The sequence below is a fragment of the Macaca fascicularis genome, chromosome 6 (assembly GCF_037993035.2).
Source record: "Macaca fascicularis isolate 582-1 chromosome 6, T2T-MFA8v1.1".
In the NCBI taxonomy this organism is placed as follows: domain Eukaryota; kingdom Metazoa; phylum Chordata; class Mammalia; order Primates; family Cercopithecidae; genus Macaca; species Macaca fascicularis.
This window is the reverse complement of record NC_088380.1, coordinates 183,168,341-183,192,177: the sequence shown is the minus strand read 5'-3', so window position 1 is coordinate 183,192,177 and position 23,837 is coordinate 183,168,341. Positions and strand designations below refer to the sequence as shown.

At 42.1% G+C, this 23,837-nt stretch overlaps 1 protein-coding gene across 15 annotated transcripts in view; it reads right to left on the bottom strand.

The window, feature by feature from the left end:
- Nucleotides 1-23,837, bottom strand: part of SIMC1 (SUMO interacting motifs containing 1) — a 91,147-nt gene that overhangs the window by 38,363 nt on the left and 28,947 nt on the right. For 6 of the 15 annotated variants that reach the window (XR_012414371.1, XR_012414372.1, XR_012414375.1 and 3 more), the window contains exons 2-4: nt 8,607-10,034; nt 4,359-4,617; nt 3,535-3,604 (exon numbers count right to left, since the gene is read on the bottom strand). Coding sequence is in view for 5 of the 15 variants with exons in the window: in XM_073994751.1 (XP_073850852.1) it covers nt 3,535-3,546 (12 nt within the window). In the remaining 10 variants the exon portion in view is untranslated. The remainder of the gene's footprint in view (nt 1-3,534; nt 3,605-4,358; nt 4,618-8,606; nt 10,035-23,837) is intronic. The other 9 variants (XR_278489.5, XR_278490.5, XM_005558578.5 and 6 more) reach the window with 3 other exon arrangements.

Below are 23,837 nucleotides of genomic sequence, written 5' to 3'. Positions count from 1 at the left end.
CAACCTGTGGTCTATCTGGAGAAAATTCCATGTACACTTGAGAAGAATGTGTGTTCTGCTGTTTTTGGGTGGAATGTTTTGTATATGTCTATGCTGAAATGGCTTATAGTATTGTTCAAGTCCTCTGTTTTCTTATTGATTTTCTGTCTGGTTATTTTATCCATTATCGAAAGTGGGGTATTGAATCTCCTACTATTATTGTGTTGTCTATTTCTTCTTTCAATTCTGTCAGTGTTTGCTTTATAGATTTAGGAGGTCTGATGTTCAGTGCATATATATTTGTAATTTTTATACCTCCTTGGCGAACTGACCCTTTTATTATATAATGTCCTTCTTTGCCACTTGTAACAGTTTTTGACTTAAAGTCTTTTTGTCATCTATTAGTATAGCCACCCTTGCTCTCTTTGGGTTACCATTTGTGAGGAATATCTTTTCTCATCCTTTCATTTTCAGCAAGTCTTTCTTTCTTTTGTTTTTTAGAGACAGGGTCTTGCTCTGTCACCCAACTGGAGTGTAGTGGCACTATGATAACCTACTGCAGCCTAGAACTCCTGGGCTCATGGGATCCTCCCACCTCAGCCTCCACAGTAGCTGGGACAATAGGTGTGTGCTACCATGCCTACTAATTAAAAACAATTTTTTTTAGAGACAGAGTCTTTCTATGTTGTCTAGGCTGGTCTTGAACTCCTGACTTCAAGCAATCCTTCTACATTGGTCTCCCAAAGTACTGGAATTACAGGCATGAGCCATTGCACCTGGCGACAAGAGTTTGGTATTTGAAAACATAAAGTGAGACTCTTGTAGATGGCATATAGTTGGATCCTGGTTTTTAGTCCATTCAGTTATCTCTGTCTTTTAATTGGGGACTTTAATCTATTTGCATTTAAAATAATTACTGATAGGGAAGAACTTACTATTGCCATATTAATTATTTCCTATATGTCTTGTAGCCTTTTCAGGCCTCCTTTCCTTTGTTACTGCCTTCCTTCATTTTTCATTGATTTTTTTTGTAGTGACATGTTTTGATTTCTTTCTCATTTCCTTTTGGGTATATTCTATAGATATCTTACTTGAAGTTACCATTGAGATTACATAACGTATCTTAAACTTGTAACAATCTAGTTTAACAACTTCGTTGCATACAAAAACCTCTACTTCTTTACTACTCCACCCCAATTTATGTTATCAATGTCTTAAGTTAGATATTTATATACTGTATACCCATAACTTATTTTATTTTTTGAGACAGAGTCTTGCTCTGTTGCCTAGGCTAGAGTGCAGTGGCATGATTTTGGCTCACTGCAACCTCCACCTTCTGGGTTCAAGCAATTTTTGTGCCTGAGTAGCTGAGACTGCAGGCATGCACCACCACACCCAGCTAATGTTTGTATTTTTAGTACAGACAGGGTTTCACCATGTTGGCTGAGCTGGCCTAGAACTCCCGACCTCAGGTGATACTCCCACCTCAGTCTCCCACTCCAGGAAAGGCACGGTGGCTCATGCCTGTAATCCCAGCACTTTGGGAGGCCGAGGTGGGCGGCCAGGCAGACCCCATACAAGTCAGTACATTGTATGCATGGTCCACTCTTTTGTTTCTGGCCCAAGGGAAGAGCCAAGGTATGGGAGGTTTTCTCCTGGTTGAACCATGCTTTGCCAGGCAGGGAGAGGCACATGGGCATGTAAAATGCCACAAACTTTCCTAGCACTTTTGATAGACTATGCTCTGGGTTAGGCATTGGCCTGGGCACTGAAGCTTCTTAATTCGGCTCTAGAGTTCTCACAGTGATATTCTGGCCTGTATATGGTTGTTAATTCAGTGTCTCCATGGGGTAACAAGGGCCTGGAGCTTCCTAGTCTACCATCTTGCTGATGTCTCCCAGACTGTTCCTATTTAAAGTCCTCCGTTATTTCACTCCAATCTGGACTAATTGCTTCCTAGGTGCGCTCTTCATCGTAATTTTGGGACTTCTCTTCAATATTCTCCTGGATTAAATCTGATGTTCCCTGGATCCCATGCCTTCCCACTTTTTTTGATTACTTCCTCATGCCTTTGATACACTACCTCAGTAACCTCCTAAGAAACAGGGTGTGGGGATATATTCTCAAATTCCTGCATAGCTGGAAATGTCTTAATTCTATCCTCACACTTAACTGATAGTTTGGCTATGTACAGAATTCTAAGTTGAAAGTAATTTGTTGTAGCTAATTGCTTTAGGTGAGCAGACAAAAAGTTGGCTATTAAACTCGGGGATCCTTAAAGGTCAGAATGTGGAAGACCTTTTTCCTGTAGCACCAACTCTGCACTAGCTGTCTTTGTTTATTACAGACGGTTCCTTCAACTTTTTTTTTTTTTTTTTTTTGAGACGGAGTTTCACTCTTGCTGCCCAGGCTGGAGTGCAATGGCATTATCTTGGCTCACTGCAAATTCCACCTCTCGGGTTCAAGCGATTCCCCTGCCTCAGCCTCCTGAGTAGCTGGGATTACAAACATGTGCCACCACACCCAGTTCATGTTGTATTTTTAGTAGAGATGGGGTTTCTCCATGTTGGGCAGGCTGGTCTCAAACTCCTGACCTCATGTGACCTGCCCGCCTTGGCCTCCCAAAGTGCTGGGATTACAGGCATGAGCCACCGTGCCCAGCCTCATTAAACTTTTTTAGACAATAAATTCTCTCACTTTTTGCCTGAAGGTGGGTAACCTGGCTACTGATCCTCCTGTCCTCAGTAATGAAGAGGTTGGCTGTTCCATCCACCAACTTTCAAAATAAATATCCAATTACAGCCCACATCTGACTCCTGCCCTCTATTAGATACTGTGTTTCTGAGTCCAAGACCTCTCTGGTGCTCTAAAGGGAAGATTCGTCCTTCCTTGGCTGTAGCCTCTCTAAATGTATATGGCTTTCTCTGCCCAGCTTCATCAGTCATTACTCTTACATTCTCTGTAGGTCTCCCTAATCTTCATTCAAATCCACTATCCTTCCCCCTTTTTTATAGCCATGAATTTATAACTTTCTCTATTCATTTACTATTATTTTTAATGGGATCTCAAGGAGAGGGATAAGTAAACATACTAAATCTTGAATTGGAAGACAGCACATACCATTTCAATAGGAATTTTTTGGCAGGGGTGGGAGTATCAGGAGGGAATAATGGTGTAGACTTTATTACCAGATTTACTGTCACTTTTCTTTTCAGACAGGGTCTTGCTCTGTCACCCAGGCTGGAATAGTGTTGTGATCATGGATCACTGGCCTCGACCTCCTAGGCTCAAGCAATCCTCTTGCCTCAGGCTTCCATGTAGCTGGGACCACAGGCATGCGTCACTATGCCTGGTTAATTTTTTATTTTTATTTTTGTAGAGACAGGGTCTCACTTTGTTGCCCAGGCTGGCCTTGAACTCCCGGGCTCAAACTGTCCTCCTGCCTCGGCCTCCAAAAATGTTGGGATTATAGGTATGAGCCATGGCACCTGGTATCACTTTTCTTTACAGTTAAAACTTCCCCTACAGAAGATATAACCTCGTAATTGTTGTTACCTCTTCCTCCATGACGTAGGTGAGCAGTTTCCAGTCCCACTCCACTGTCTTGGCATTGGCTGGATGTAGCCTGAAAGTCAAGTGAAATCAATTAGAATTATGGAGAATTTAGAGGGAGAAGGGATGGGATCTGGAAGGTGATAGAAGGAAGAAGCCTCTTCTTATCCTCCACGCTCTTGCTCACCCTGTGGTATTATACCATGTCAATCTGAGAGTAGTGGAACTTCATTGTTTTTTGCTACCCAGTATCTACTCCCCTTTTGGAAAGCTTTAGTACTATAATTTTGTCTTAAGAAACCAACTCTTCACTACTCTTAACCAACTAGTTTTACCTACCAGAACGCCAAAATGAAGTATATGACTTTTTTAGCCAATCATGCTGTTCTACCCCTCAATTCACAGTGATTGGCTCAAAGATATAGTCATGTCTCTCATTAGGCCAATTAAATCCTGCAAGACTCAATTTCAGAACTCTTGGGTGACTGTAAAGGAAACAGACACTCTCTCCCACTGGAAGTGTCATAAAACCCTGAGGGTGAGAGGGCTGCCACACGCAGCCCCAAAACAGAACCAAAGTAGAGCTGCAAAATGAATCCTGGTAACCATTTTTGTATACTGAATCAAGTCACATCTTACTCCTAGGTTTCTAGTAACAAGAGGCATTACATTCTCTTTTACCAGTAGTTAAGGTCTGCTTGGACTGGGTTTCTTATCATTTGCAATTTAAATAACACTAATATACTAAGTCACCCACTGTGTAACAGGTTAAAAAAGCCTGTCAAGAGAAAGCTATGCCCTGAGTCCAAGATCCCTAGAAGATTCACCAACAGCCAGAGGTTACGGTTCATACTGTTGAATTTTCATGAGAAGCATGTAGGCCTCCTTTAGGACATCCACAGTCTCAGAGCCACTGAGCAAGATTTTCTGGATGATGTGAGCCACAATTTCTCTTGGTGGGTAATGCTGGGGTGACACAAAGTCCATCAAAAACTGCACAGTCCCCAGGGGAAAATTCTCTTCAATGGTATTTGCTACCATTCTTAGTCTTCGATGAGGGATGGGTTCTAATTTTTGACCCTTGTTCTGTAGAGATTAAAAAGAAGGAAATTAGGAGGGATTTCTGTAGAATACAAAAATAAGAGGTTCTAGAATAGGTTGAAGACAGCAACGTTTTCCAGGCATTTGAAATATTTCATAATGAGAAAAAAAAAAGAGGCTGGGTGTAGTAGCTCACACCTGTAATCCCAGCACTTTGGGAGGTCAAGGCAGGTGAACTGCTTGAGGTCAGGAGTTTGAGAGCAGCCTGACCGACATGGTGAAACCCCGTCTCTACTAAAAATATAAAAATTAACCAGACGTGGTGGCATGTGTCTGTAGTCCCAGCTACTTGAAGGCTGAGACATGAGAATTCCTTGAACCTGGAAGGTGGAGGCTGCAGTCAACCGAGATGGCGCCACTGTACTCCAGCCTAGGTGTCAGAGCGAGACTCCATCTCAAAACAAACAGACAAACAAGAGCTTTAGCTAAAAAACTTTTAATGACATGGGAAAAAGCTTATATAAAGTTAAAAAATCAGAATTCAATATTATACATATAACTTGATTTCATCTATGTTAAAATATAGCATAGACAGAAAAATACAAATGGGTCAAGAGGTAGCCTAGGTTGATTTTGGGGTGAGGGTAACTAGAGACTTAGGGATAGCTGTGATACTATATCAGATACTGAAATAGATAAGAAAGAAGTTTTAAATTCATTTTGTTGTTAGGAGAAGAATTCCATTTTTTTTTTTTTGGGGGGAAGAGTAACTATTAAGTTGCTTCTTCCCCCAAAAAATATGTATATAAAGACTGTGACAGAATATGTGAAAAGTGATTTTCTATTATGTGGGTGGTAGAATTAGAGGTGATTTTTTCTGTATGTGCTCTTCCATATTTTTCAACTTGTCCATAATACACACTTATTACTTTTATAATTAAAATTAAACAATTTTAAAGTTTGATTGATATGAGGATTTAATAACAATAAATTTTGAACTTTTTTTTTTTTTTTTTTTTGGAGACAGAGTCTCGCTGTGTCGTCCAGGCTGGAGTGCAGTGGCGCGACCTCGGCTCACTGCAAGCTCCGCCTCCCGGGTTCCCGCCATTCTCCTGCCTCAGTCTCCCGAGTAGCTGGGACTACAGGGGCCTCCACCTCGCCCGGCTAGTTTTTTGTATTTTTTTTTTTTTTTTTGAGACAGAGTCTCGCTCTGTCGCCCAGGCTGGGGTGCAGTGGCCGGATCTCAGCTCACTGCAAGCTCCGCCTCCCGGGTTTATGCCATTCTCCTGCCTCAGCCTCCCGAGTAGCTGGGACTACAGGCGCCCGCCACCTCGCCCGGCTAGTTTTTTGTATTTTTTAGTAGAGACGGGGTTTCACCGTGTCAGCCAGGATGGTCTCGATCTCCTGACCTTGTGATCCGCCCTTCTTGGCCTCCCAAAGTGCTGGGATTACAGGCTTGAGCCACCGCGCCCGGCCTGAACGCTTATTTTTTTTTTTTTTTTTTTTTTGAGATAGTCTTGCTCTGTCACCCAGGCTGGAGTACAGTGGCATGATCATGGCTCACTGCAACCTCTGCCTCCCAGGATCAAGCCGTTCTCCCACCTCAGCCTCCTGAGTAGCTGGGACTATAGGTGTATGCCACCACGCTCGGCTAATTTTCTTTGTATTTTTAGTAGAGACAGTTTTGCCATGTTGCGCAGGCTGGTCTCCAACTTGTGAGCTCAAGCAATCAAGCCTGTCTTGGCTTCCCAAAGTGCTGGGATTACAGGTGTGAGCCATCGTGTCCGGCCTTAAACAATTATTTTATTTTATTTATTTATTTATTTGAGATGGAATCTCACTCTGTCGCCCAGGCTGGAACGCAGTGGCGCGATCTGGGCTCACTGCAAGTTCCGCCTCCCGGATTCACACCATTCTCCTGCCTCAGCCTCCAGAGTAGCTAGGACACAGGTGTGTACCACCATGTTCAGCTAATTTTTCAATTTTTTATAGAGGGGGTTTCACCATGTTGTCCAGGCTGGTCTCAAACTCCTGGGCTCAAGCAATCTACCTACCATGGCCTCCCAAGATGCTTGGGTTACAGGCATGAGCCACCATACCCAGCACTGAAGACTTAATTGATCCACAACCAGTTCTTACAATAATCTTAGGAAATACATACTATTATTATTCCTATTTTATAAATAAAGAAACTGAGATTTGGAGGGTAAGCATTTGTCATACAACAAATGGCAGAAGCTGGTTTCAAACACAGGTGGCATAAACTTCAGAGCCATCCTCTCAACCCCTACTCCCCATAAACAACAAAAATAGTAAGTGTATATATTAAAAATCCCAATTATTAAAATAAGTAAAATGCCTATGTATAAAAAGGCAACTGGGAAGGAAATACATCAAATTATTCACAATAATAAATGCTGTCTGGGCCGGGCGCAGTGGCTCACGTCTGTAATCCCAGAACTTTCAGAGGCCGAGGTGGCTGGATCACTTGAGGTCAGGAGCTCAAGACCAGCCTGGCCAACATGGTGAAACCCTGTCTCTACTAAGAGTACAGAAAATTAGCCGGCAGTGGTGGCGGGTGCCTGTAATCCCAGCTACGTGGGAGGCTGTGGCAGGAGAATAATCGCTTGAACCTGGGAGGCGGAGGTTGTAGTAAGCTGAGATTGTACCACTGTACTCCAGCCTGGGTGACAGGGTGAGACTCCATCTCAAAAAAAAAAAAAAAAAAAAAAAAGAAGAAAAAAAGAATGATCAGGCAGAGGCATTCAGAAGGAGAAGACATAAAACATATTAGAAGATGTAATAATTTTAAAAAAGAGAAAAAAAAATCATTCCCCAAGGTCAAATCAGTATGAATCCTTGGCTCCTGCCTACCTGGATCTCTGCTTGAATGAGGAGAGCATACCTTTTGACAATGAACTATTTCAAGCTGGTTTTCTTAATATGGGGATGGGATGTACGTAACTAAAAAACACTTCATACTGTGGAACTTAGCCACAGTTATTTTCCCTGACACATCTAGTTTCCTTCTCATAAATCAATGATGACCAATGGAAAGTAGCATTCCCACTCATGTCTTAAAATTGAGTTTCCTCCCCCAAAGTCAGCAAGTAATAATTTTGGAGGCCCTTAAGTGATAGAGTATTATTATGTCTGTGATATGGAAGCTATAATAAGGGCATCAGGAAGGGAAAGCATAGGAGTTGAAGATAAAAATTTATTTATTTTTTTGAGACAGAGTCTTGCTCTGTGGCCAAGGCTGGAGTGCAGTGGTACAGTCTCAGCTCACTGCAACCTCCACCTCCCAGATTCAAGTGATTCTCCTGCCTCAGCCTCCTGAGTAGCTGGGATTATAGGTGCCTGCCACCACATCCAGCTAGAAGACAAGAATTTACATAAGGCCTACGATGAGCCCAAAACCCTGACACTTTACATGTATGACCCCGTGAGGTATGTTATTACTTCCGTTTTACAGATAGGAAAGCTAAGGCTCAAGAAGGTAAAGTGCCCTGCCAGCCGCAGTGGCTCATGCCTGTAATCCCCGCACTTTGGGAGGCTGAGGTGGGTGGATCATGAGGTCAGGAGATCGAGACCATCCTGGCTAACACGATGAAACCCTGTCTCTACTAAAAATACAAAAAATTAGCCGGGTGTGACAGCATGCGCCTGTAGTCCCAGCTACTAGGGAGGCTGAGGTAGGAGAATCTCTTGAACTTGGGAGGTGGAGGTTGCAGTGAGCCAAGATTGTGCCACTGCACTCTAGCCTGGGAGACAGAGTGAGACTTCATCTCAAAAAAAAAAAAGAAAAAAAGAAAAAAGTGACAGTTTTTAAGTGTGGGGCTAAAATTTGAACCCAGATCTGGGCCTCTACACTGAATGGGTCTTCACAAGTGGAAGACAGGTAAGAAATTTCATTTACGAATGAAATTTCATTAATTTGACCTGTCCTCTCATGCACGGACTCCAAGTCACACTGACCTTCTCCTAGGCCTAGGGAAAGGACACCCAATCCCTAGGGGAAGATGTTAGCTCACCTCTCTTGTGTCTTTATCCGGTATTAGTGTCTGAAAGAAGAGGTGATGAACCGGAGGTCGTAAGAAGTACTTCAGTCTATGCAGGCATGGTCTGTTGTACAACCCACCTTGTGGTGTTCGTGCTTGTACATGGGCCGACCTGAGTTTGGCAGGCTCTGACAGTGATATTTCTTTTCTGGCTGGGGTTTCCATGACAGAGAGCCAAGGAACTTTCTCCAAGGGAGTTTCAGACAGTGGGCTGGGAGAGCAGCTTGGAGAAGACGGAGCTGAGATATCCATAGGCATGTCACGGTTCTGTACACCATTCTGGGTAGAGTCAGGCCTGTCTCCTGGTAAGTGAGGGATGTCTCTAGGTGAGTGTGTCACATCCCCTGATGAGTGTGGCCTGTCTCCAGGTGAATGTAACACATCTCCCGGTAAGTGTGGCATGCCCCCTGGTGACGGTGGTACATCTGGTGACGGTGAAGCATCACTTGATGACTGTGGCACATCTTCTGGTGACCCTAGCATGTCTCCTGATGACTGTGGCACATCTGGTGATGGTGGCATGTTTCCGGGTGACCGTGGTACATCTCCTGGTGACTGTGGCATGTCTTGCACGTATGCCACATCTTGTGGATGTAATATGTTTTGAGGTGGGCCTGGTACATCTTGAGGTAGGCCCAGAGAGTCTTGAGGTGGGCTTGGTGAGTGTTGAGGATGCCATAATGAGTCTTGAGGTGGGCTTGGGATATTCTGCCCAGGGCATGGCACTTCTTGAGGTGGGTGAGTTAGAGCTGATAGTTGGCACTGCATGGTTTGTGATGGGCATGACAAAGCTCGTGGTGGGCATGAGGAGGCTCGTGGTGGACATGGTGAGGCTCTCAGTGGGCACGGCAAAGCTTGGAGGGCACATGGCAAGGCTTGTGGTGGGCGAGGCACATCTTGCTGTGGGCATGGCAAGGGTGCTTTTTGATTGCTGCTGCTGCTGCTGCTGCTGCTACTATTATTGCTTGTTGGGGAGAGGGAGCTAACATCTGAAGACAGCTGTAGGCCTGCCAAGAAGCTGAGGTTACCTGTGAATGTGGCTGAGCTACAATTAGGCTCTGTTGGATAAACAGAGCTTCCACTGATGGATGTAGCGGGTGGGGGACCGACAAAGGTGTTTTCTTCCACTAGGTCCAAATCTACAGGATCACTGTTAATGATTCTCCGTGCTGTAGGCTGAGAGCTTCTGTCCACCTGCCCTTCCATCGCCTCTTTGCCAGAGAGGCGGGCACATGTCTGAAGACTGGTTGGCTCCTTCTGGGAAGGAGTGACAGGTTCTAAAGTTAAGTCAAGAGTGGCAATAGGTCTATTTTCTCCCTCAGCTCCTGTCAGGTCAATCACACACAGTCCATTGCGATCTTTTGTCCTTGGTCTGGTCTCTCTAGTTAAGTCAATGAAGTCCTGTTGAAGGATTGTATGAAGAGAAGAGGTCAAGATGGCAGTATTAGCTTTATCTGAGATGACTTAAGTCTTAGCTTTTAAGGATAAGCATTACTTTACCATTTCACCTCACTGATAAGTTACACATCTTGTATAACATAAGCAATAGTATTGCTAAAGCTGTCAATTTCTATACCTTCTTAAATTCTCCAAATGCCACAGGCACATGACTAGGATCATAGTGGGATTTTTTTTTTTCTGGTCCAAGGAGGACAGGGGAGTAGTAGGAGATATTCCAACCTTGAGTCACAAAGCAAAAAGCAACCTTTGTTTGGAAGGTCAAATACACAGGATAACCTACAACAAAAGCTAAATAAGAAGTGAAACAAATGTAAGAGAACCTATGTGCTAAGAACATGTTGAGTATTTTCACATCTCTTTAATTTTCACAACGACCTGATAAGGTAGGCATTATCAATCCATCATACAGATGGGGAAACTAGAGTTCAGAGGGGTTATCTACCTTAAGATTATACAGCTAAGTAGCAGAGACAGACATTCAAACACAGATCTGTCTACTTCTTTCCCTGTGAGGGCCTAGGAATGTACAACTTGATTCAATATGTAATCAGCCTAGAAACAGATATGAAAGATAATATAACAAGAGTAATAACACCAATAGTGTAAGTCTGAACTCTAAGTAAGTAAATTAATGAAAACTTCGGATATCTACTTCCATTCCTTGGCAAATTGATCAGGCTATTCACAAAGCCTAATGATACAGTACAGAGGTATTGTAATCAACCCCTGTACCATAAGCCTAGAAAACTATTGCTCTATCTTCCAGGTGTCTTCTCACTTACTTGGATACTATCACCATTGGTACTTTAGGGCCCTGAGGCTAGCAATACTATTGCTGCTCCAACAGCTACCATGCTATTTCTCTTAATAGATGGTCACCATTGTCAACAGCACCAAAGCAGAATACAGAATTCTGGGTAGGTCAAGTGAGAAGCTGGCATCCTGGAATAGGGATTCCCTCATCCTGGAATAGGGATTGCTTGGTGAAACCTAATGCCTCATTCTTAGGAAGCAGCCATATGGTATCACCACCTTCAGTGGCTTGGCTTGCAATGGCTAGTAGAACTGAACATAAATAGCTGAAAGGCCATCAAAGGTCCGAACTCAACTCCTCTCCCATAGCCAACTGCTAAAATGCAACATCACCAGGTCTCTCCCATTTATTTATTTATTTAATTTAATTTTTTCTTGAGATGGAGTCTCGCTCTGTCAGCCTAGGCTGAGCAGTGGTGCAATCTTGGCTCACTGCAAACTCTGCCTCCCGGGTTCAAGCGATTCTCCTGCCTCAGCCCCCCAAGTAGCTGGGATTACAGGTGTATGCCAACACACCAGACTAATTTTTGTATTTTTAGTAGAGATGGGGTTTCACCATGTTGGCCAGGCTGGTCTCGAACTCCTGACCTCAGGTGATCTGCCCGCTTTGGCCTCCCAAAGCGCTGGGATTACAGGCATGAGACACTGTGCCTGGACTATTTAAAACCCATCACTGGCTAGGTACGGTAGATTACCTAGGGCCTAGGAATGTTTGCTTTTGTCCTTTTTTTTTTGAGATGGAGTCTCGCTCTGTCGCCCAGGCTGGAGTGCAGTGGCCGGATCTCAGCTCACTGCAAGTTCCGCCTCTCGGGTTTACGCCATTCTCCCGCCTCAGCCTCCCGAGTAGCTGGGACTACAGGCGCCCACCAGTTTTTTGTATTTTTTAGTAGAGAAGGGGTTTCACTGTGTTAGCCAGGATGGTCTCGATCTCCTGACCTCATGATCCACCCGTCTTCGCCTCCCAAAGTGCTGGGATTACAGGCTTGAGCCACCGCGCCCGGCCTGCCTTTGTCCTTTTACCTAGAATGACTATTATCCCTTTGATTGTTTGGAGTTTTTTGTCTTTCAAGACACAGCACAGATACCATTATGTGTGAAATCCTTTCAGATGACTTCTCCTCCCAGGTTAAACTAACCCCTTCCTCTACCATGTCTCCACTGAACCCATGCAAACCTCTCTCTTTATCCTCAAGAATTTAATGATATTGAAAATAGAAATGTATTTTTACTTCATTTTCCAATTATGCATTACTATAAATATACTTGATTTGCATATATCAATACTGTATTCTGCAACCTTGCTAAGTTCACATACTAGTTTGAGTAAACTTTTTTTATCTATTCCTTAGGATTTCTTTTTTTTTTTTCCTTTTTTATTCTTTCAATTTATTTTATTTTTCTAAGTGTTTGCTTACATTTTACTTTTATTTTTATTTTTTACTTTTTTTATTATAAGTTCTAGTATACATGTGCACAACGTGCAGGTTTGTTACATATGTATACATGTGCCATGCTGGTGTGCTGCACCCATTAACTCATCATTTACATTAGGTATGGTATATCTCCTAATGCTATCCCTCCCCCATCTCCCCACCCCACAACAGGCCCTGGTGTGTGATGTTCCCCTTCTTGTGTCCAAGTGTTCTCATTTTTCAATTCCCACCTATGAGGGAGAACATGTGGCGTTTGGTTTGCTGAGAATGATGGTTTCCAGCTTCATCCATGTCCCTACAAAGGACATGAACTCATCCTTTTTCACGGCTGCATTGTATTCCATGGTGTGTATGTGCCACATTTTCTTAATCCAGTCTATCACTGATGGACATTTGGGTTGGTTCCAAGTCTTTGCTATTGCGAAGTGCCACAGTAAACATACGTGTGCATTGTCTTTATAACAGCATGATTTATAATTCTTTGAGTATATACCCAGTAATAGGATGGCTGGGTCAAATGGTATTTCTAGTTCTAGATCCTTGAGGAATCACCACGCTGTCTTCCACAATGGTTGAACTAGTTTACAGTCCCACCAACAGTGTAAAAGTGTTCCCATTTCTCCACATCCTCTCCAGCACCTGTTGTTTCCTGACTTTTTAATGATAGCCATTCTGACTGGTGTGAGATGGTGTCTCATTGTGATTTTGATTTGCGTTTGATAGCCAGTGATGATGAGCATTTTTTCATGTGTCTGTTGGCTGCATAAATGTCTTCTTTTGAGAAGTGTCTGTTCATATCCTTCACCTGCTTTTTGATGGGGTTGTTTGATTTTTTCTTGTAAATTTGTTTAAATTCTTTGTAGATTCTGGATATTAGCCCTTTGTTAGATGAGTAGATTGCAAAAATGTTCTCCCATTCTGTAGGTTGCCTGTTCACTCTGATGGCAGTTTCTTTTGATGTGCAGAAGCTCTTTAGTTTAATTAGATCCCATTTGTCAATTTTGGCTTCTGTTGCCATTGCTTTTGGTGTTTTAGATATGAAGTCTTTGCCCGTGCCTATGTCCTGAATGGTATTGCCTAGGTTTTCTTCCAGGGTTTTTATGGTTTTAGGTCTAATATTTAAGTCTTTAACCCATCTTGAGTTAATTTTTGTATAAGATGTAAGGAAAGGATCCAGTTTCAGCTTTCTACATATGGCTAGCCAGTTTCCCCAGCACCATTTAATAAATAGGGAATCCTTTTTTCCCATTTCTTGTTTTGGTCAGGTTTGTCAAAGATCAGATGGCTGTAGATGTGTGGTATTATTTCTGAGGGCTCTGTTCTGTTCCATTGGTCTATATCTCTGTTTTGGTACCAGTACCATGCTGTTTTGGTTACTGTAGCCTTGTAGTATAGTTTGAAGTCAGGTAGTGTGATGCCTCCAGCTTTGTTCTTTTTGCCTAGGATTGTCTTGGCAATGCAGGTTCTTTTTTGGTTCCGTATGAACTTTAGTTTTTTTCAATTCTGTGAAGAAAGTCATTGGTAGCTTAATGGGGATGGCATTGAATCTATAAATTACCTTGGGCAGTATGGCCATTTTCACAATTGATTCTTCGTATCCATGGGCATGGAATGTGCTTCCATTTGCTTGTGTCATCTTTTATTTCATTGAGCAGTGATTTGTAGTTCTCCCTGAAGAGGTCCTTCACATCCCTTGTAAGTTGGATTCCTAGGTATTTTATTCTCTTTGAAGCAACTGTGAATGAGAGTTCATTCATGATTTGGCTCTCTGTTTGTCTGTTATTGGTGTATAGGAATGCCTGTGATTTTTTTCACATTGATTTTGTATGCTGAGACTTTGCTGAAGTTGCTTATCAGCTTAAGGAGATTTTGGGCTGAGATGATGGGGTTTTCTAAATATACAATCATGTCATCTGCAAATAGGGACAATTTGACTTCCTCTATTTCTTTCTCCTGATTGTCCTGGCCAGAACTTCCAACACTACGTTGAATAGGAGTGGTGAGAGAGGGCATCCCTGTCTTCTGCCAGTTTTCAAAGGGAATGCTTCCCGTTTTTGCCCATTCAGTATGATATTAGCTGTGGGTTTGTCATAAATAGCTCTAGATACGTTCATCAATACCTAATTTATTGTGAGTTTTTAGCATGAAGGGCTGTTGAATTTTGTCGAAGGCCTTTTCTGCATCTATTGAAATAATCATGTGGTTTCTGTCTTTGGTTCTGTTTATATGATGGATTACATTTATTGATCTGCGTATGTTGAACAAGCCTTGCATCCCAGGGATGAAACCCACTTGATCATGGTGGATAAGCTTTTTGATGTGCTGCTGGATTCAGTTTGCCAGTATTTTATTGAGGATTTTTGCATCGATGTTCATCAGGGATATTGGTCTAAAATTCTCTTTTTTTGTTGTGTCTCTGCCAAGCTTTGGTATCAGGAAGATGCTGGCCTCATAAAATGAGTTAGGGAGGATTCCCTCTTTTTCTATTGATTGGAATAGTTTCAGAAGGAATGGTACCAGCTCCTCCTTGTACCTATGGTAGAATTTGGCTGTGAATCCATCTGGTCCTGGACTTTTTTGGCTGGTAGGCTATTAATTATTGTCTCAATTTCAGACCCTGTTATTGGTCTATTCAGGGATTCAACTTCTTCCTGGTTTAGTCTTAGAAGGGTGTATGTGTCCAGGAATTTATCCATTTCTTCTAGATTTTCTAGTTTATTTGCATAGAGGTGCTTAGAGTATTCTCTGATGGTAGTTTGCATTTCTGTGGGATCAGAGGTGATAACCCCTTTATCATTTTTTATTGCGTCTATTTGAATCTTCTCTCTTTTCTTCTTTATTATTCTTGCTAGCAGTCTATAATTTTGTTGATCTTTTAAAAAAATCAGCTCCTGGATTCATTGATTTTTTTGAAGGGTTTTTTGTGTCTCTATCTCCTTCAGTTCTGCTCTGATCTTAGTTATTTCTTGCCTTCTGCTACCTTTTGAATGTGTTGTTCTTGCTTCTCCAGTTCTTTTAATTGTGATGTTAGGGTGTCAATTTTAGATCTTTCCTGCTTTCTCTTGTGGGCATTTAGTGCTATAAATTTCCCTCTACACACTGCTTTAAATGTGTCCCAGAGATTCTGGTATGTTGTGTCTTTGTTCTCATTGGTTTCAAAGAACATCTTTATTTCTGCCTTCATTTCGTTAGGTACCCAGTAGGGTATGTAACCTGCTCATTCAGGAGCAGGTTGTTTGGTTTCCATGTAGTTGAGTGGTTTTGAGTGAGTTTCTTAATCCTGAGTTCCAGTTTGATTGCACTGTGGTCTGAGAGACAGTTTATTATATTTTCTGTTCTTTTATATTTGCTGAGAAGTGCTTTACTTTCAACTATGTGGTCAATTTTGGAATAAGTGCGATGTGGTGCTGAGAAGAATGTATATTCTGTTGATTTGGGGTGGAGAGTTCTGTGGACGTCTATTAGGTCCGCTTGGTGCAGAGTTGAGTTCAATTCCTGGATATTCATGTTAACTTTCTGTCTCGTTGATCTGTCTAATGTTGACAATGGGGTGTTTAAGTCTCCCCTTATTATTGTGTGGGAGTCTAAGTCTCTTTGTAGGTCTCTAAGGACTTGCTTTATGAATCTGGGTGCTCCTGTATTGGGTGCATATATATTTAGGATAGTTAGCTCTTCTTGTTGAATTGATCCCTTTACCATTATGTAATGGCCTTCTTTGTCTCTTTTGATCTTTGTTGGTTCAAAGTCTGTTTTATCAGAGACTAGGATTGCAATCCCTGCTTTTCTTTTGCTTTCCATTTGCTTGGTAGATCTTCCTCTATCCCTTTATTTTGAGCCTATGTGTGTCTCTGCACGTGAGATGGGTCTCCTGAATACAGCACACTGATCGGTCTTGACTCTTTATCCAATTTGCCAGTCTGTGTCTTTTAACTGGTGCATTTAGCCCATTTACATTTAAGGTTAATATTGTTATGTGTGAATTTGATCCTGTCATTATGACGTTAGCTGGTTATTTTGCTCGTTAGTTGATGCAGTTTCTTCCTAGCCTCGATGGTCTTTACAATTTGGCATGCTTTTGCAGTGGCTGGTACCAGTTGCTCCTTTCCATGTTTAATGCTTCCTTCAGGAGCTCTTGTAAGGCAGGCCTGGTGGTGACAAAATCTCCCAGCATTTGCTTGTCTGTAAAAGATTTTATTTCTCCTTCACTTATGAAGCTTAGTTTGGCTGGATATGAAATTCTGGGTTGAAAATTCTTTTCTTTAAGAATGTCAAATATTGGCCCCCACTCTCTTCTGCCTTGTAGAGTTTCTGCTGAGAGATCTGCTGTTAGTTTGATGGGCTTCCCTTTGTGGGTAACCCAACCTTTCTCTCTGGCTGCCCTTAACATTTTTTCCTTCATTTCAACTTTGGTAAATCTGACAATTATGTGTCTTGGAATTGCTCTTCTCGAGGAGTATCTTTGTGGCATTCTCTGTATTTCCTGAATTTGAATGTTGGCCTGCCTTGCTAGGTTGGGGAAGTTCTCCTGGATAATACCCTGAAGAGTGTTTTCCAACTTGGTTCCATTCTCCCCATCACTTTCAGGTACACCAATCAGACGTAGATTTGGTCTTTTCACATAGTCCCATATTTCTTGGAGGCTTTGTTTAACTCTTTTTTTCTCTAAACTTCTCTTCTTGCTTCATTTCATTCATTTGATCTTCAATCACTGATAACCTTTCTTCCAGTTGATCAAATCGGCTACTGAAGCTTGTGCATGCGTCACGTAGTTCTTGTGCCATGGTTTACAGCTCCATCTGGTCATTTAAGGACTTCTCCACACTGGTTATTCTAGTTAGCCATTCATCCAATCTTTTTTCATGGTTTTTAGCTTCTTTGCGATGGGTTCGAACATCCTCCTTTAGCTTGGAGAAGTTTGATCGTCTTAAGTCTTCTTCTGTCAACTCATCAAAGTCATTCTCCGTCCAGCTTTGTTCTGTTGCTGGCAAGGAGCTGCATTCCTTTGGAGGAGAAGAGGCGCTCTGATTTTTAGAATTTTCAGCTTCTCTGCTCTGGTTTTTCCCCATCTTTGTGGTTTTATCTACCTTTGGTCTTTGATGATGGTAACGTACAGATGGGGTTTTGATGTGGATGTCCTGTTTGTTAGTTTTCCTTCTAACAGTCAGGACCCTTAGCTGCAGGTCTGTTGGAGTTTGCTGGAGGTCCACCCCACACCCTGTTTGTCTAGGTATCACCAGCAGAGGTTGCAGAACAGCAAATATTGCAGAATAGCAAATGTTGCTGCCTGATCATTCCTCTGGAAGCTTCATCTCAGAGGGGCACCTGGTTGTGTGAGGTGTCAGTCGGCCCCTACTGAGAGGTGCCTCACTGTTAGGCTACTCGGGGGTCAGGGACCCACTTGAGGAGGCAGTCTGTCCATTCTCAGATCTCAAACTCGGTTCTGGGAGAACCACTACTCTCTTCAAAGTTGTCAGACAGGGACATTTAAATCTGCAGAAGTTTTTGCTACCTTTTGTTCAGCTATGCCCTGCCCTCAGAGGTACAGTCTACAGAGGCAGGCAGGCCTCCTTGAGCTGCGGTGGGTTCCACCCAGTTCAAGTTTCCTGGCTGATTTGTTTACCTACTCAAGCCTCAGCAATGGCCGGCGCTCCTCCCCAGACTTGCTGCCACCTTGCAGTTTGATCTCAGACTGCTGTGCTAGCAATGAGTGAGGCTCCATGGGCGTGGGACCCTCCGAGCCAGGCGCGGGATATAATCTCCTGGTGTGCCGTTTGCTAAGACCGTTGGAAAAGCACAGTATTAGGGTGGGAGTGACCCGATTTTCCAGGTGCCATCTGTCACAGCTTCCCTTGGCTAGGAAATGGAATTCCCTGACACCTTGTGCTTGCTGGGTGAGGCGATGCCTCGCCCTGCTTTGGCTCTCGCTCAGTGGGCTGCACCTACTGTCCTGCACCCACTGTCCGACAAGCCCCAGTGAGATGAACCCAGTACCTCAGTTGGAAATGCAGAAATCACCTGTCTTTTGCATTGCTTACGCTGGGGGCTGTAGACTGGAGTTGTTCCTATTTGGCCATCTTGGAACCTAGGATTTCTATATACATTTCTATATATGTGTTGTCTGCAAATAAGTCTTACTTCCTTTCCAATTTGTATATATATATTTTTTGCCTTATTACAATTGCTAAGGCATTCAGTATAATTCTGAATAGAAGTGCCAAGAACAGACATTCTTGCTTTTTGCTTTTTGAGATGGGGTCTTGCTATGTCACACAGGCTGGAGTGCAGTGGCATGATCCTATGACCTCAGCCTCCTGTGTAGCAGGGACTGCAGGTGCGTACCTCCAAGCCCAGCTTTTTTTTTTTTTCATAGAGACGTGATGTCACTACAGACTGGTCTTGAACTCCTGGGCTCAAGGAATCCTCTTGCCTTGGTCTCCCAAAGTGGTGGGATGACCAGCGTGAGCCACTGTGCCTGGCCATTGCTTTTTCTTTTTCTTTTTCTTTTTATAAGTACATAGTAGATACATATATATATATAATATATATAATAATTGTATATTATATATATTTATGGGGTACCTGAGACATTTTGAGACAGAAATATTTTGAGACATTATATAATGTGTAACAATCACATCACGGCAAATGAGTATCCATCACCTCAAGAATTCATTTCTTTGTCAAGAACATTCCAATTATACTCCCTCAGTCATTCTGAAATGTATAATAAAATATTGCTTACTGTAGTCACCTTGTTGTGCTATCAAATACTAGATCTTATTCATTGTATCTAACAATATTTTTGTACCCAATAACCATCCATTCTCTCCCAACCCCCTACTCCCCTTCCTAGCCTCTGGTAACCATCATTCTACTCACTATCGCCATAAGCCTAATTTTTACCTCCCACAAACAGTGAGGACATGCAAAATTTGTCTTTCTGTGCCTAACTTATTTCACTTAACAGAATGCTGTCCAGTTCTGGAAGGTTATTAATAATTATTGATTCAATTTCTTTATTGGATATAGGTCTACTTAAATTATCTACTCATACACCTCTTTTTTTTTTTTGCGACAGAGCCTTGCTCTGTCACCCAGGCTGGAGCACAGTGGTGCGATCTTGGCTCACTGCAACCTCCGCCTCCAGGGTTCAAACGATTCTCAGGCCTCAGCCTCCTGAGTAGCTTAGATTACAGGTGCCTGCCACCATGACTGGCTGATTTTTGTATTTTTAGTAGAGACAGGGTTTCGCCATGTTGGCCAGGCTGGTCTCGATCTCCTGACCTCAGGTGATCTGCCCACCTTGGCCTCCCAAAGTGCTGGGATTACAGGCGTGAGCCACCATGCCTGGCCCCTTTTTCCTCTTCCCTCTCCTCCTGGTGCTGTGAGCTGTGCTGCCTGAAGTTGGGGAAGCGGTGACATAAGCTTTCCCTTGGCTGCCCCAGCTGGTGTCTCACTGTATTGTGTGGACCCCAAATCCCCTGGTTCTGAGCCTAACACAGCACCAGGTCTCGTGCAGGAATTGCAGTCCTTGTGGCCTAGACTGCCTTTCAAATTTATTTAGCACACCAGAGCACCTTAGCCCATGGTGGTGGGGCTAGCTGGAACTCAAGTTCCGACTGCTAGGATGGACGATTTGCCTCTGGCTATGTGTGTTCTAAATGCTCCTGCTGTGGGCACCAGCCAAATTCTGCCGTGTGTAGTTTTCTGCTGTGACAGAGCTGCAGTGAGTTCCAATGCAAACTCCCACAATCACTTCACTTTCCCTTTCCCAAGCACATAGATTCTCTCTCCACATCATACTGCACTGCTGGAGGATGGAGGAGGGGTGGTATAGGCAATTAAAGACTACCTTTCCTAACCTCTTCAGTGCCTCTTTCCTTAATATGTTAAAACCAGGTACTGTGATTGCTCACCTGTGTTTTAGTTCTTATGAGAGTGTTTTCTTGCATGGATAGTTGTTCAAGTTGGTGTTCTTGCTGGGGGGAAACTGCTGGAGGGTTCTATTCGGCCATCTTGTTCTGCCTCCCCTGCTTATTCTTGAACTTAGAAGAAAGAATTTCAGACTTCCATCATTAAGTATAATTCCAGCTGTGGGGTTTTCACAGATGCCTTTAAGGAAGTTCCTTTCTTTTCCTAGTTTACTCAGAATTTAAATTTGGAATAGCTTTTAATTTTGTCAAATGCTTCTTCGGCATCTGTTAAGATGATGATGATTTTTTGTTCTACTAATATCAGAATTTATATTGATTGATTTTCTAGTGTTAAATTAACCTTGCAATCCTGGGAAATCTTCTCTTGGTTATGATGTATTGTTCTTTTCCTATATTGATGGGCTTCAGTGAATTGATATTCTGTTAATAATTTTTGCATATTTATCCTGGGCACAGTGGCGCATGCCTGTAATCCCAGCACTTTGGAAGGCCTAGGTGGGAAGATCTCTTGAGCTCAGGAGTTCAAGACCAGCCTGGGCAACAAAGCAAGACCTCATCTCTACAAAAAAAAAAAAAATAAATAAACTAGCTGGGCGGGGTGGTGCATGCCTGTGATCCCAGCTACTTGGGAAGCTTAGAAGGGAGGACTGCTTAAACCTAGAAGGTCAAGGCTGCACTCTGGCCTGGGCAATAGAGTAAGGCCTTGTCTCTAAGAAAAATAAATTTGCATGTTTATGTGGGATTTTTATTTGTAATTTTCTTTTTTTGTAATTTCTTTTTCTGTTTTTGTTATCAGAGTAAAACTGAATTCATAAAATAACTTGAGAAACAGTCCCACCCCTTCTATTTAAGTTGTGTTTGAATGGTACTATGTCTTTCTTAAATATTTGGTGAAATTCACCAGTGAAGCTCTTTGCACCTGAAATTTGCTTTTCAGGAAAGGTACAAATTAAAATTACAAATTCAATTTCTTTAGTAGACATAGGGCTATCAATATTTTATCTGCCTTCTTGTGTTAGTTTTATGACTTGTGTTTTTCCAGAAATGTGTCCATTTCATTTAAAATATCAAATTTATTGGCATAAAATTGTTCATAATATTCCCTTATCAACTTTATAATTCTATACTCTATAGATTTATTCCCAATTCCTATTTTTATTCCCAATATTGGTAACATTTTTTAAATCCCTGATAAATCTAGCTAGACATTTATTGATCTTTTTAATCTGTTTCCTATTTCATCTATTTCTGTTATCTTTATTATTTCCTTCTTTCTACTTTAGATTTATTTATTTATTTATTTATTTATTTATTTATTTATTTTGAGACGGAGTCTCGCTCTGTCGCCCAGGCTGGAGTGCAGTGGCGCGATCTCGGCTCACTGCAAGCTCCGCCTCCCGGGTTCACGCCATTCTCCTGCCTCAGCCTCCCGAGTAGCTGGGACTACAGGCGCCCACAACCGCGCCCGGCTAATTTTTTGTATTTTTAGTAGAGACGGGGTTTCACCGTGGTCTCGATCTCCTGACCTTGTGATCCGCCCGCCTCGGCCTCCCAAAGTGCTGGGATTACAGGCGTGAGCCACCGTGCCCGGCACTCTACTTTAGATTTAATTTGTTCTTTCTCCAGCTTCTTAAATGGAAGCTTAGGTTTAGACTTTTTTCTTTTCTAACATTAACATTTAAAACTAAAAATTTCACTGTAATGACTACTTTGGCTTCATCCCACAATTTCAAAAAGTATGTGAATTTTTCTGAAGGACACAATTTTTAATATGTACTCATTTTATTATCATCTGGTTCAAATTTACTTCCATTATGGTCAGAAAACATACTCTGTAAGATTTTAATCTTTTGAAATACACTGAGACTTATGTCCTAACACATGGCCTACCCTGGTGAATCTTCCTTGTGTACTTAGGGAGAAAAAGTGTATTCTGTATTTGTTAGTTACAGTTCTATAAATATCAATCAGGTCATGGTAGCTAATAGTGTTTTTCAGATCTTTGATTTGTTTACTTTGGTGGGGGGAGATCCAGTTGTATTATCAGTTACAGAGTGAAAAGTGTCCAACTACAGTTCTAACTTTGACTGTTTTCCCTCTTAGTTCAGTTGTTTGCTTCACGTATTTTGAAACTATATTTATTAGGTGCATATACACATGTAATTCTCATAACTTCCTAATGTATTAACTCTTTTATCATTATGAAAGATTCCTCATAGTCTCCAAAAATCTTCCTTGTATTGATGTCTTGTTTTTCTGGTAAGAACAGAGTTACTACAAATTTCTAGTGCATACTATTTGCATGGTATATTTCTTTCTATCCTTTTACTCTCAGTGTATTTGCATCTTTATACGTAGAATGTCTCTCATATAGACAGTACATCTCATACAGTTAGCACATACTTGGTTTTTGCTTTTTTTTGGTCCAGTCTGACAATCTCTGCCTTTTGTTTAGAATTTTGGTCTATTTACACTTATTTACATGTTCAGTTTTAAATCTACGATCATACCGTCTCTTTCCTATTTCTTCTATCCATTACTTGTTTCTCTGTCCCTCTTTTCCTACCTCCCTTTATGCTAGTCACATAATTTTTGGCATTCCATTTTAATTCCTCTATTGGTTTTCTATGTATATCTCTTTTCATATTTTTAATGGTTGCTCTTGGGACTACAGTGTATAAATTCAATTTATTCCAGTGTACTTTAGAAAATTTTAGAAAATGTACTGAATTACTTGGCACAGCATGGTGGCTCAGGCTTGTAGTCTTAGCACTTTGGGAGGCCAAGGCAGACAGATTGCTTGAGCTCAGGAGTTGGAGATCAGCCTTGGCAACATGGTGAAACCCCATTGCTACAAAAAAAATTAGCTGGGCATGGTGGTGCGTGCCTGTAGTCCCAGCTACTTGAGGGGTTGAGTCAAGAGGATTGCTTGAACCTGGGAGGTTGAGATTGGGAGGTTATCCTGTGTATTATCTGTATACATTGTAAAAAGATATTAAGACATAACAAAAAATCATTATTTTTGTTTTACACACGTTTACAATTTCATGTACTCTTCATTCCTTTGTGTAGATCCAAATATCCATTTAGGTGTCATTTCCCTTCAGTCAAAATGTCTTATAGTGCAAGTCTACTAGTGAAAAATTCTCTCATCTCTGTTTATCCAAAAATGTCTTTATTTTCCCCTTATATTTGAAGGATAATTTCGCCAGATGCAGAATTCTTGACTGAAAGCTTTCTTTTTTCCATCATTTGAATATGTTGGTCCAATGTCTTTTGACCTTCACAGTTTCTGATAAGAAGTGAGGTGTTGGCCGGGTGCGGTGGCTCAAGCCTGTAATCCCAGCACTTTGGGAGGCTGAGACGGGCGGATCACGAGGTCAGGAGATCGAGACCATCCTGGCTAACATGGTGAAACCCCGTCTCTACTACAAATACAAAAAAACTAGCCAGGCGAGGTGGCAGGCGCCTGTAGTCCCAGCTACTCGGGAGGCTGAGGCAGGAGAATGGCGTGAACCCGGGAGGCGGAGCTTGCAGTGAGCTGAGATCTGGCCACTGCACTC